Source organism: Dromiciops gliroides, chromosome 3, assembly GCF_019393635.1.
Source record: "Dromiciops gliroides isolate mDroGli1 chromosome 3, mDroGli1.pri, whole genome shotgun sequence".
Lineage (NCBI taxonomy): Eukaryota > Metazoa > Chordata > Mammalia > Microbiotheria > Microbiotheriidae > Dromiciops > Dromiciops gliroides.
Genome location: NC_057863.1, coordinates 459,668,627 through 459,682,421, shown reverse-complemented (window position 1 = coordinate 459,682,421; position 13,795 = coordinate 459,668,627). Strand labels below are relative to the sequence as shown.

The window sequence follows — 13,795 nt, the reverse complement described above, 5'->3', positions numbered from 1 at the left end:
AAGTAGAAGTGGGAGAGTGCTACCTCTGTGTATTTCATAGCTCACAAACATGAGGGACTGCATGAGCTGGTGAGGAAAACAGTCATTTGGCAGAAGACTTGAGTTTGAATTCCAAGCCCAGATAATTCATGACTCTCTGGGTTCCCTCATCTATAAAGTAAAGGAAATAGGGTTAGATGAGCTCCATGGTCCTTCCAGCTCTAAATTACACACACACACACACACACACACACACACACACACACACACAACTCTAGTCATCCCCTTTTATGGATCAAACCCAAAAGCTTCATTCACCTGCAAAACTCTTCACTTTCAGGTCATCCTTATATCAAAGTTCATTCTTTTGGTCCTGCTCAAAATCTCTTCCACTTAGGCCACTATTGTCTTCTCTACTAAGAGGAGTCCCCAAAAGTGTAGGGTGCATATTCCTCACCATGGCACCTGCTGAGGCAACAATTACAACCGAAACACATCCTGAACACACACACACACACACACACACACACACACACACACACAAAATCTCAAACTGAAGCCTAGGCAAGACCTGAGTTTAGAAAGGCCATCATTTCATCCATCAAGAGTTTAGAGTAACAGGTGGATAATCAAGTGTTTCACTGATACCCATGAACTATTAAAATACCCAAAGGAAGGTTTCTAGCCCATCGGATAGACAGTCTACTGGGGCTATGCAGAAAGTCATGGATAAGAAGGCATAAATAGATTTCTATCTTCACCAGGGGAGTATGTATTCTCCTACCCACTCTTCAAAGGCTACCTCAAATGTCCATGATACCTTCCTGAAACAACCACCTCTCCTCACTTTTTTTTTGCCACTAGACTTCAATGACTCTGAAGGAGAGAGTGAGGTTAAGTATTTTGTTCTGCTCTGCCTCACTTAAATCTAACTCATGTTGATGTCAAAGTATCACCCTTGTGATATCATTGGTCCTCTTTGAGAATGAAGGACAAACATCAAAAACAGGCCTCTATATCTGCATTCCAAATATATACATATAACATTAACCTATATGTTATATAAATATCTTGTCCACTCATATAATTTAATATTTCTGCTCTGCACATCCTGTATACATTTATTGGTACACCTCTGATTGCATAATACTTAGAAAGTAGAGTATCTGAACAATTCATTGTGGTTTTTGGTATTTATGCAACTTAAGACTTACTATTTTATTTTGTAGTTACTAGTATGCAAATAAAGTCTTTTTAGAAACCTCAAAGTTCCAAATTCTATAGAAATGCGTATTATTCAAAAATATTAAAAAGACAAAACAACTGAAAGATTTAGAGTCTTTCTACACAATGACCAACCACAATTCCAGAAGAGCTGTGATCAGTCATGCTACCCAATTCCTAACAAAGAAGTGATAGACTTGTACAGATTGAAGCATATTTTCTTTGGAAGTGGCCAATGTGGGAATTTGTTTTGTTTCATTATACATGTTTATAACAAGAGTTTTGTTTTTTCTTCTTTTTTCTCAGTGGGACAATAGAAGAGATAAGGCAGATTTTCACTGTTTGAAAAATAAAATTTAATTTTAAAATGGAAAGAAAAATTGCATAATATTATGCCTTATCCTACTTGCTAGATTTTAACCTCCTCCTCAGCAAAGGATTTTGTATATCCTTAAGTCTCACATACATCTTTTCAAAAAGTATTTGATGAATGAATGAATCCAAATACCAGCATTATGCCTTATGCAATGAGTTACTTTTTGAAAAATAATATGTCTATATAATATAACACTACCTGTAGTATAGAGGCAAAAAGAATGTATTATTCAGAAAATGCAAGCTACTTCTAGGAAGCAGAGCGAGGAAACCAATATTTTACTTCTACCAACTTAAAAAAATAAAATAAAACTTTTGTGAAAAACGAGGCCACTTTTAAAATTTTAACATGCATTAATACTTGTGTCCCCAGCCAAAAACAGACCTCTATCCAAAACCTCAGCAAATATACTTGAACTTAACTCAGAGAATTACTTTCTTCTTTTGATAGTTAAGTTTTAATCAAACATAGTTAACTCTCTAGAAGAGCAAGCATTAAGCAGGACTTAAGAAAAGAGGGTGGGAAGGAGAAGGAAGATGAGAACAAAAGAACCGCCCTCCCCCTCTCAAAAATCATTTAATATATCGGTTTTTTTTACTCTAATACTTTTGTCAGGCTCTGCAGCTGTTGTCTTTTGCAGTTGGCACTGATCATTGCCAATCTGGGACTAGTTTCCAGTGAAGACAGCATTGTTTTATTGGCTACTTAGGCAGTGCATGCACCATTAATGGACTTTTTATCTCTCCATTTTCCTGTCAGTACAGAACCAGCCAGTCTGACTCTGTTATTATCATTAAGAAAGCTTATTTTTTTTTCCACACACTCTTTAATCCAAAACAACATCTGGAACTTCAGCCTCTATCATATAAAGGGGAAACAGATTTAAAGGGGAAAAGGAAAATTAAAAAAAAAAACTAGAGTACAGTTTAAATTGAACAACTACCAGATCCCAACCCTATAACTTAAGTTAAATAAATGTACCTTAGTATCAGCTGGAAAAGAAAATATCTTTTCCACACCAATGTTGGGCTTCTGTCCTCTCAAATAGTTTTCACATGAAAAAAAAAATCAATGTAGAAAGGTAATCTACAAAAACAGAAACCCAAAAACCAAAAACCTGAAGCATATTGCCTTCCTGAAGGACACATCACATTGTGAAGTTAATATTTAGACTATTAAGAATTTGGAACACAACTGGGTGAAAACATTTAGTGAAGGAAAAACCTTCTGTAAAAACTTTACAGCTCTGTACATTACTGGGAAAAAACCTGGCGCCATTAAACCCAGAAAATATGTCCTCCTGTAACAGACAGCTGTCTCCTCCGTCATTTAAGCAAGCTTTTTGCTTAGATCACACTCAGTGAGTCATGGAATCGATAGGGGAAAACACAAAGCCAGCCATACTGCAGACCCACAGGGAGGGAAGCAAGTTCAAGACAGCAGCACCTCTGTCTCCCTCCAAAAGATATGCCAATTAGACAGTCTACACACATGCAAGCAGCATAAATGCACAACGAAGGAGGCTTCAGCCAACCTTTTGCTTTGACTCCCCTCCTATTTATGCCAATCACTTTCAATTAAAAACGGACTCTTGCACTGTTCCTAAACAGAACAAAAAAGTTCTAGACCAAGCATGAAATACATCAGGAAATGCTTTCACAGTCCCTCACATACCCCTCATTGCCCCAATGACTTAAACACACGCCAGAGCTCAAAGTGACTTACTTTCCCATTAATGCTTATCTCCAAGCAGAAGACTCTCAAAATATCTTAATGCAAAGAGAGAGCCACATTTTGAGTATCGGCAAAGGAGTTTTTAATATTGTTGTTGTTGTTGTTGTTGTTGTTGTTGTTCCATTCAGGGGGGAAAAAATCCAAAAACACCACTAAAATTTCTGAGCCGTAGGCTCCTGTTCAGACTTGAAGCTGAGTGTCTTAGAGCCCCATGCAGTCTGCAGTCTGTTGTAACGATGGGCTCAGTAACCTGATCCTCTCACAGTGGGAGATTTGAGTAAGCACTTCCTTCTCTCTCTGTCTTGCCTTTCTATTGTCCCACCCTGCAGGGCCAGCTGTTTCTGACAGCCAAATTGCTGCGTGCTAAGCAATGAATGCTGTCAGAGAAGGAATTTTCATTTCTATAATGCATAGGCCTCCATGGACAAATTATACAGTTTATGGTCCTGGCTGCAGGAAGCTGCTCGGCTCTTGAAGGGTTGCCAAAATGCAGCTTTTCCCTCTTCTTCCCCTCCTGCCAACCTCCCAGCTGACAATCACCCCAAATGAGGCTGAATGACCAAAAGCAAAACAAAATGCCATGTTTTCAGGAATAAACAAAACAAATGTCAAGAATGCCCGTGTAACTGCAAATTTTTAGCATAAGGAGATGCAATGAGACACAATGAAACTCATGTCCCATCCTGGAACCACTTAGAATTACAGACACCTTATAATGCAAATCTATCTCAGACATATCAGCAAAAGCCCTGACCCTCTGCCCCTGGTGGACATCATCCTCCCTGACTCAAAGAGGTCCTGGGGAGATTCCATAACAGAGAACTTCTCAACAGCCAAGGTCCAAGACAGCTGCTCAGTACAAGTGAGAATGAAGGACACCAAAGAAGGGCAGCCTGGGTATATGCTAAGGATGGTGTCCATCATGACTGTGATTCAAAGTGTGCTGTAAAAAGCCTTTGCAGCCTATTAAAAATCCAAAGCTAGACAGTCATCCAGATCGGTAGGAAAGCGCTTAAAAGGCCAATATCATGTCAAGTTAACAAACATTTATTAAGTGCTTACTATATGCCAAGGAGGGTACTAAGGTTCGGAATACACAAGCAGAAAGAAAGCCAGTCCCAGCCCTCAGGGAGTTTGCTTTCTAATGGAAGAAGTCAATACATAAAAGAAACTGAAGGAGATGGGGAGAGAATATAAAATAAGGTGCCATGAGGGTATCATGGGCAGGTAGGTGGCACAGTAGATAGAGTGCCAAGCCTGAAGTCAGGAAGATTCACCTTCCTGGGTTCAAATCCAGCCTCAGATACTTACTAGGTATGTGACTCTGGACAAGTCACTTAACCCTGTTTGCCTCAGTTCCTCACCTAATAAAATGAACCAGAGAAGGAAATGGCAAACCACTTTAGTATCTTTGCCCAGAAACCCCCAAAAAGGGTCACAAAGAGTCAGACACAACTGAAAAGACTGAACAGCAACATCAATAACCAGGTGGTTGAGGGGGCATTGTAGAGAAAGTCTAAAGAGCCAGATGGAGTGTAGTCTGGAAAAGAATTGAAGACAAGGGTGATCTGGGGATAGTCCTCAAAACAGATATTCTCTGAGGAACTTGCCAATGGAAAGAAGAGGCTTCCGAGGCAGAAAGTACTTCTGATGTGGGAAATACAAGGGTAGGGAATGGTCAGAGGGTCGGGAGTGCACTTTAAAGTCCAATAGGTCTACTGGTTTCCTCTAAGCACAAAACTTAGGATTTTCAAAATAAATTGCAGCACCACAATCAATTCAAGGACAAAACATTACACTTTGGGTTTGTTTGCTGAGATTTTTCAATCATTATTTATTACAAAACATTAGAAATGATGTTCATAAACTTTTGAGAAAGATATCTTTTGATACTGGTATTCAATACCATCGATTTCCTTTGTAATCCCATGTATTTTATTTTATGGAGTTAGAAATATTACTCAGAAAAAGTCCAGCCACTTCATTAAACTGCCAATAGAGTCTATGACATACGAAAAGGTGAAAAACCCCTGTTATGGTAGGAGAAACAATTTGGATGGCCTATATAAGTCAATTCTATTATTTGGAATCAAAGACTTGAGCTTAAATTCCAAGTCATACACTTAACAGCAAATATAAAAACAATAGCTGCTACAACTATTGGTGTTTATGGATTGTAAGATTTCACCCTGTGATGTTACCATACTATAAATGAAGAGGGGGCAGCTAGGTGGTGCAGTGGATAAAGCACTGGCCCTGGAGTCAGGAGGACCTGAGTTCAAATCCAGCCTCAGACTCTTGACACTTACTGGCTGTGTGACCCTAAGAAAGTCACTTAACCCCCATTGCCCTGCAAAAAATAAAAATAAAAATAAATGAGGAAACTGAGGATCAGAGAAATCAAAATCTTAAGTAATGACAGGTAGGGCATGAACACAGGTATTTCAACTCAAAGACTAGCACTCTACTCACCATACCATGCATACCAACTATTTAACTGTGGGCAAGTCACTTAACTAACCTCTCTATTTCACAAGTTTAGTGCTGTTTTAAGTTATTAAAAGCCCAAAACTGCATTAAGACTTTTGGGGATAAGTTGTATAAACAATGAAGGTATCAGACTAGATATTCATTTCCTCTAGCTTGTTGAGTCTTATGATCCCCAAATCTCCAGTAGAACGTATACCCTTTTGAGACCAGAGGGGAATTTGACTCTTTTTGTCTTTCTGTTCCTAGGGCTCTGAATGTACTGTAATAGACACTGAATAAATGCTTGAGCTGTTCATTCAATCTAACAACCCTCCATCTTAAAAATGAGGCTGCTGGGGGCAGCTAGATGGCGCAGTGGATAGAGCACTGGCCCTGGAGTCAGGAGTACCTGAGTTCAAATCCGGCCTCAGACACTTAACACTTACTAGCTGTGTGACCCTGGGCAAGTCACTTAACCCCAATTGCCTCATTGAAAAAAAAAAAAGAAAAAGAAAAAAAAATGAGGCTGCCTACTATACCTTCCCCTCCAAGCTTTATCTCAAAGGACATAATCTGTACTTTAGTTTAAAAAAAAAAAAAGAGGTCATCTAACATGAAATCCTTATTATATGCCTTAAAATCTCTTCGTATCATCATTTACCGTCCTCAACTCCTTTGCTCCAGTTTCTAAGAAACAAGGGGCCCTTCTTTTTGTCAAGGCTTAGACCTCCAACTTGTAGGCTTGATCTCACTTCCTCCTCCTACTTTGATATTATCCCTTTGTCTTTTCAATCATTATTTCCCTTGTCCTAGATTTTTCATTCTCTCTCTTCTTCCTTGGTACCTAGTAATCCTGATGTATATATTGCTACTGGGCCCAGATGACTCTGGAGGAGAGAGTCTGGTGATTGTGTACAGCCCTCCCTCACTTAAATCCAATTCACTGCAAGTCATGACATAACTTCCCAATGTCAGGGCCCTCTTCCAGAATGAAGGACAAAAAAAAAAAATCCCACTAAAAACAAACAAAAAATCCTTTCATTGACCCTACCATACACTCAAGCTATCTTCCTAAATCACTTTTTTGGGGGTGGGGCAATGAGGGTTAAGTGACTTGCCCAGGATCACACAGCTAGTAAATGTCAAGTGTCTGAGGCCAAATTTGAACTCAGGTCCTCCTGAATCCAGGGCCAGTGCTTTATCCACTTCACCACCTAGCTGCCCCTCCAAATAACTTTCATATCATAGCCAAGCTGGGGGCGGGGAAGGCAGGGGAAGAAGCACATTCTTTTCTTCTACTTCCTTCTCACCTCCCACTCAATTTTGTGAACTTGACCTCTCCTGGGTTCTCTTATCTGTTGAATTTCTCCTCAGTCTCTTTTGCTGGATCATCTACTACAAAACCATTGCTATACACCAAGACCTGGGTCTTTATTCTGAGCGGTATCCCTATTCAAAATCTTTAAGAGGTTCCTTAAAATAAAAAATAAACTCTACTTTTCTTTAACTTATCTTTTTCATATCTGTATACATGTTGTATTCCTTAGTAGCAATGTTTTTCACAGGACCTACATGTACAAAAATATTTATAGCAGCTTTTTTTGTGATAGCAAAGAATTGGAAATGGCCATAAATTGAGAAATAGGTCATAATATGTTTTTTTTATCACCTTATGATTTTGATGAAATATTATCATGCTATAATAAATAACAAGCAGGATAGTTTCAGAAAAACCTGAGAAGACTTATATGAACTGATGCAGAGTGAAGTGAGCAAAATCAGGAGATTATTGTACACAGTAAGAGCAATATTAAAATGATGAAAGATATATCCAATGATCCAAGATAATTCCAAAAGATTCATGATCCACCTGTTACAGAGAGAAGTAATTAACTGAGTTCAAATTGAAGTATAATATTTTCACATAAAAATGTTTTTTCCTTTTTAATTTCTGTATCCCCAGCACCTAAGAATAACAATTCCCTACCTAAGAAAGGCTACAGGAAATCTCTTCTTCCCCACTCTCCTGTCTCTCTACCTAATACCTAATAAATACATGTCTAATAAAGAAGGAAAGAAGGATGCATGGGTTTATAAATGACTCTGAGTGTGTGTATGCTGTTAAACACTTTAACACTTTACAAACATTATCTCATTTGATCTTTATAGTAATACTTAGAGATGGAAGTGCTATTATGATTCCTTTTTTATAGTTGAAGAAATTGAAGTAGGCAGAGGTAGATGACTTACCCAAGGTCACACAGCTAGTCGCAATCTGAGGCCAGATTTCAACTCAGGTCTTCCTGATTCCAGGCACAGCACTCTATCCACATCATCACCCAGTCACCTCTAATTGGTTGCTATTACATATCTTTTGGTTTATGTCTAATTTCACTACTAAACCATTAGTCTTCTGGAGAGCAGGGACTGTGCTATATTTCAGGAAGCATTTATTAAACACCTACTATGTGCCAGATATCATGCGAAATGATACAAAGACAAAAATTAAAACAATTCCTGCCCACACACCAAGCTTATATTCTCATGAGACAGACGTTTACATTTATAAGTACATACAGATACATACATAAATATACAAAATGAATGCATGGGAGTTTGGAGAGTAAAGGAACTGGGTAAGGAGAGAGGAAAGACGATGCGAATAGGCTTAAAGCAGAAGGTAGCCCTTGAGCTGAGTCTTGGAGGAAATTAAATGGGCAATAATGTCTTGAACATAGTAGGCAATTCAATAAATGTTTGTTGAACTGAACTGGGAATGATCTTGTGACCCAGATTTCCATTTTCAAGAACTAATTGATCATTTTCTCTGGAAAATTCAAACTTCATGTCTTACCTTTCCCCCCTCATGGCTCCACAAACTTTAATGTTACTTGCTATATGTGGAATAAAGAAATCTTACTCTGGTGACTGATCCATCTGCACTGTGTTACTGAAGCCAGCTCAGCTAAAGCCAAAAAAATGCCACAGACCTGAATCACAGCCATGATCTTGCTCAACCAGGAAGGTTATAAGACATTAAGATTGTTAGCTCCTCCTCTCATCATAACTGATCTGCTCCTTCATGTGGGTCATCCAAAACAAAATCAATCATCAGCATACTATCATAATGCCAAGGCCATGGGTCCTAGTGAGTGCTGAGGTTGTTTGGAACTTTCAGGAAGGAGGTATTGTGCAAGGCAAGTAGTTTGGAGACCAAGCCACTACAAGGTTTAAACAGCCACTTGGCAATAGTCCTGCCGGCTCCCCCTCCCAGATAACAGAACCACAAGCCACTTTACCCAAAAAATACAGAATTACCAACCAGACAACATGGAAGCAAAAAATATACTTCACACAACCTAAATGTCAGAACCTATTTTTTATTTTTACCCTCTTGCTGTCCATAAGAGCTTTCCAAACCATACTCCACTTTGAAAGGGGAATAGGGAAGTAGAAAGAAGGATAAGAGAAGGGGGGGGGGGGAGAAAGGGAAAGAAAGGGAAAGAAAATAATTAGGGAGAGACTTTGGGTTAATACCAGATCTTAGCTGGGTGCTAATACAAAATTCATCTGACTTTCACGGCTCACTGCAATCTATTTTTCAAGCCACTCTCACATACTTTAAAATACTGTTCCCTCAATTTATCCATCCTTCATCTTTCATCGTTTTCCCCCCTCAGGAAGCAAGTGGGGGTATTTTAAAGCAAAACTAAACAAGAAAAAAAAACCCCTGTACTTACACATATGTATTTATGTTTATGTTCATGTATGTGTATATATACATGTGTGTACATATCTAGCAAATGAGAGAATATTTGTAAAGGGCATACTTAGCACAGTGCTTGGCACACAGTAGGTATCCCCCTATACACATCACTCCCATAATTCTTGAATTGGAAGACATTGGAGAGAGAAAAACAAAAACAAATACTCAGTATCTGGTTCCTTGTCCTCCATTTTCATTCACTTCAGTGGCAACATCAGAAAAGAAGATATGTTTGAAGGGACACTAAGCAAGCACAGGAAAGGTATGGTGTGGATAGAGATAGAAGACTTGAGGCAGCTACTCTAATTTCTTCAGGAGAGTGTTAGAAGCAAGAAGTAAGAGGTCAATGCAGGATTCAAAACATTCTGTGAGTCCCCGGCCTCTTTCTCCCCTTTGTCCCTTGGAAGACTCACAGATCTATTTTTCCAGCTATAACCTAACTCCCAAGTTACAGACTCAAATTTCTAACTAACTTGTTTGTTTCCTCTGAAATGTCTTTAGTCATGATAGCAGGGTTTTGGTTTTGGTTTTTTGGTGGTTTTTTTGGTCAGGGGGGAGAACCTGTAATTTCATTGGTGTTCCATACTCCTTGCCAGAAAACCTCTCTGTACCAAAACAGATTGAAACCTGTTCTGCAATTTACTGTCTTTGAGTTGCCTTGGCCTTGAGGCCAGCCTTCGAAGCTATTTCTCCATTATTTTAAGTTCAGCATGCCCTAAATTTCAAAGAATCGTCTTTTCCCCAAAAACTGAAACTCTAACTTCCCTAGTTCTGTTAAAGGCATCATCATTCTCCCAACCATCCAGGCTATATGTCACATCATCTTCCTTCACCTTAAACTCCCCCATTTACCCTTCCAAACAGAGGCAACATATGAAATAGCATCAATGAAGGACGTCTTTTCCATGCCCAATGTTACCAACCTAGGTTTACTTCTAGCCTGCCTGTTGGTTATAATAACCTCCTAAATGGACTCCCTACTCCAAATCACCCTTCTCTGTGGAGTAATCTTCCAAATGCAAAATTCTGATAGATTGCCAAAAAAACCTTCAACAGCTCCTCAATGCTAATTAAACAAATTCAAAACTCCTTAGTTCTAGCAATGTCTATCATCTTCCAGGCTCCCTTTTTGTTCCCGTCTCACATTCCCTACCTTTAACTCCCTTTCAGGATTTTACATTATAGATATACATGTGTGTATTTCATCCAAACTGTACTCAACTGCCTGAGTTTCAGAGAATGAACAGTCCTTGTTTTTCAAAGACAGAAGGTACCTCAAAGGTAATCTAGTCCAACTCTTACCTACACAGCGATCTCCTCTGCAGCATCCCCAGTAAGTAATCATCCAATCTTTAAATGATGACCACTGGTGAGAGGAAAGCTACTACCTCCTAATTCATTACATTCCACAATTGGTCAGATTAGGAAGTTTTTCCTTATATCAAGCCTACATTAAATCTTCCCCTCTATAACTCCTTTCACTCAAGCAAAGCAGAAGGAATGGAACCAATTTCTTTTCCCCATAGAGGGCCATTCAAATTACCATGTTTGCCCCAAGTCTCTTCTCTATGTTGTACTTCCCACCTTTCTTCAAATGATCCCCTTATATCCTGCTCTCAAGACCCTTTCACAGACTGATCATCTATTATTCCCTTGCCTTCCCCACAAACAAAGCCAGTGTGGAAACTCTTCTCTTCCTTGAATGCCCATTTTAGGTACCACCCGTGTGTGATTCCTCTCTCCCTGATTTACATTTCTTCTCTTTCTTCCTTCCCAAAAGGTTCAAATTTCCCAAGTCTCATTGGTTTCATGACACTTCTTTGTGTTCCATGAGTTGCATGTATATGTGGCTTATTTCCTTTACTAGACCATGAAGTTATTTGGGGACAAGAACATTTTTATTCACTTTTATATCTTCCACAGCACCTAAATAGTGCCTGATAAATATAGTAGGCACTCAATGAAAGTTTGTTGAATTGAAATGAGAATAATAGATGATGGTTCTCTATTCTAGGAAGAGAAGGTGAGAGGAAAGGGGAATGGGGGGGAATCAAAGAAAGCTAATTGGAAGAGAAAGCATTTGATTAGGGCTTTAAACCATGCATTGGAATTCAACAGGAAAAAGGGGGAAGGACATTAAACATAATTATAAAAATTTGTTAACTGATTATCAGAGTTTGAAGAAATAGTATATATGTGTACACACACATGCCCCACACCTAGACTCCTAAGAAGTGTTGGTCTCAATATGCAGAATGAGACACCCATTTTTGGACATGGCTGACATGGGAATATTTTGATGATTATGCATAATTGCATGAAAAATTTTTATTTTCTTTCTCCTTCCCAACCCCCAACCCAGTAGGTAGGGAGAGAAAATAAATTATATTGTAAATAGAAAAAAAGAATAATTAAAAGAAATATTCAGAATGGCTTCACTAACTGGAAGTTCTTCATTGAGTCTAGCCAAATTTCTCTTGCTACAAGACTAAGTTGTGTTTTGTTTTTGTTTTTAAAGAATATACTTAGTATTTCTAGAGTTTTCCCTCGTCTTTTCATCTCATGTGGCAATGCACTTAGTAAAAGTTTCCATAATCCAGCTATAAAAATCAGTATTTCAGTCCTGAATGTTATTCAGACGCCTTCATTTCCCAGCATTTTGTACCCCCTACCAGTTTTCTGAAAGTCAAGTTCTATCACTTCAAGTGCCAGACAGAGACCTGGTTTATACAATTGGCTCGACAGAGGAGAAGAGTGTGAGTAGACAGAAGGACATGTGGGAGGTTATTTAAAACCTAACAGCCAGTCTGGGTAGAAAGAAGCAAGCTTGTGGTTTACCTTGCTTCTTCCCTCCCCTCCCCAACAGAAAACCAGTGTTGCAAAATAATGTTAAGATTATCGAGTACCAAAAAGTAGCTATTACTCTTTATTATAAAGTCCTTATTAGAAATCCCTAAGGAATGATCTAGTATCATTCTAGTAAAATAAAATGACCTGATCTCCTTGAGTCATTAGAACAGTTCCCTCACATTCCATACCTGCTGGTATTAGGCCCCTCTGCAAGGTCCTGTTCTTTGCAGCTTTAGATAGCTAACTCCTCCTCCCACCCACTCCCAAGTATCCTGGCTGCCTGTTGCCTGTTTAGTGTCACCCAGGGCTCAGGAATCTTTACTTTCATAGAGGGCCAAAGTTGTCTTATCAGTTACAAATTAATTCGAGGGGGGAAAAGGGGGAGGGGACGAGAAAGCCTGACTCCTACCACTTATCAAACCAGAGTTCACATTCCATTTTGTAAGTAATAATGATAGGAGGTGCATGGAAAAGCTAGCACAATGGACACCAACACTAAATGCAGAGCCTGACACATAGTAGGTGCTTGATAAATGTTGATTGACCGATTGAACACTCCCTGCCAGTAACGAAGTAAAAGAAAAAGTCTGCCTTTCATGGTACCATTATTCAACCTTCCTACAAACCAACTTAGAAGAATACATCACCATATAGTCAAATTTTAACAATCGATAAATATCAATATGGCATGTTTTCTAAATCTTATATTTGTTTAATGCTGAAGAGATCTGAATGTTGCTCAGATTCAGTGGCTGGGTAGTGCTCATTTACAGCTATGAATAAAGCTGAGGAAAAGGATTAATGCCCATCTAACCCTATTTCACTGAATTTTCATTATCTGTAGTATATTTCTACTTCAGGAGTTGTCACTTGATCAACATTATATCTTATAATCCATTTTATAATAAATTGTAAAGAGGGTTTAACATATCTCCATGGATTATACTAGGATGAAGTATAAAAACCAAAGACTGAAAACACTGTGTTTTATCCAAAAGACTACTAGACCTGTAGTAAGGAGATCCCAATTCTAATCCCAGAGCTATGTTCAAAGTGTGACTTTGGGCAAGTAACAAATTCCCTGGACTTCTCATCTATAAAATAAGTCATCCTGGTAATCCAAGCAATGAACAACCCATATGTTCTACTTGCATCTCTGAAATATCAAGAGACAGAGGAATGTCCTGTCCAACCCAAAACATGTTAGTGGCTCCTATGACAGATATAGAAGAGCTCAGTCAAGAATTATATGGAATGGGCAGTCCTTGATGAGTAGCCATCTGCATAGATGAAGAATACTCCTGTCTATGAGGATACAGATACACTGGAGTATCAGATATAATCTATCCCCTTAAACATTAGTCTCATACAAATGATTAGTTAAGGAAAGGTCACAA

At 38.7% G+C, this 13,795-nt stretch overlaps 1 protein-coding gene across 1 annotated transcript in view; it reads right to left on the bottom strand.

Moving 5' to 3' along the window:
* ACVR1 (activin A receptor type 1) overlaps window positions 1–3,327 on the bottom strand; it is a 146,940-nt gene extending 143,613 nt beyond the window's left edge. Inside the window, 1 exon segment of the mRNA XM_043997145.1 lies at window positions 3,305–3,327. Within this exon segment, the coding sequence (XP_043853080.1) occupies window positions 3,305–3,312 (8 nt within the window). The 5' untranslated portion in view covers window positions 3,313–3,327.
* Between the last annotated feature and the right edge of the window lie 10,468 nt (window positions 3,328–13,795).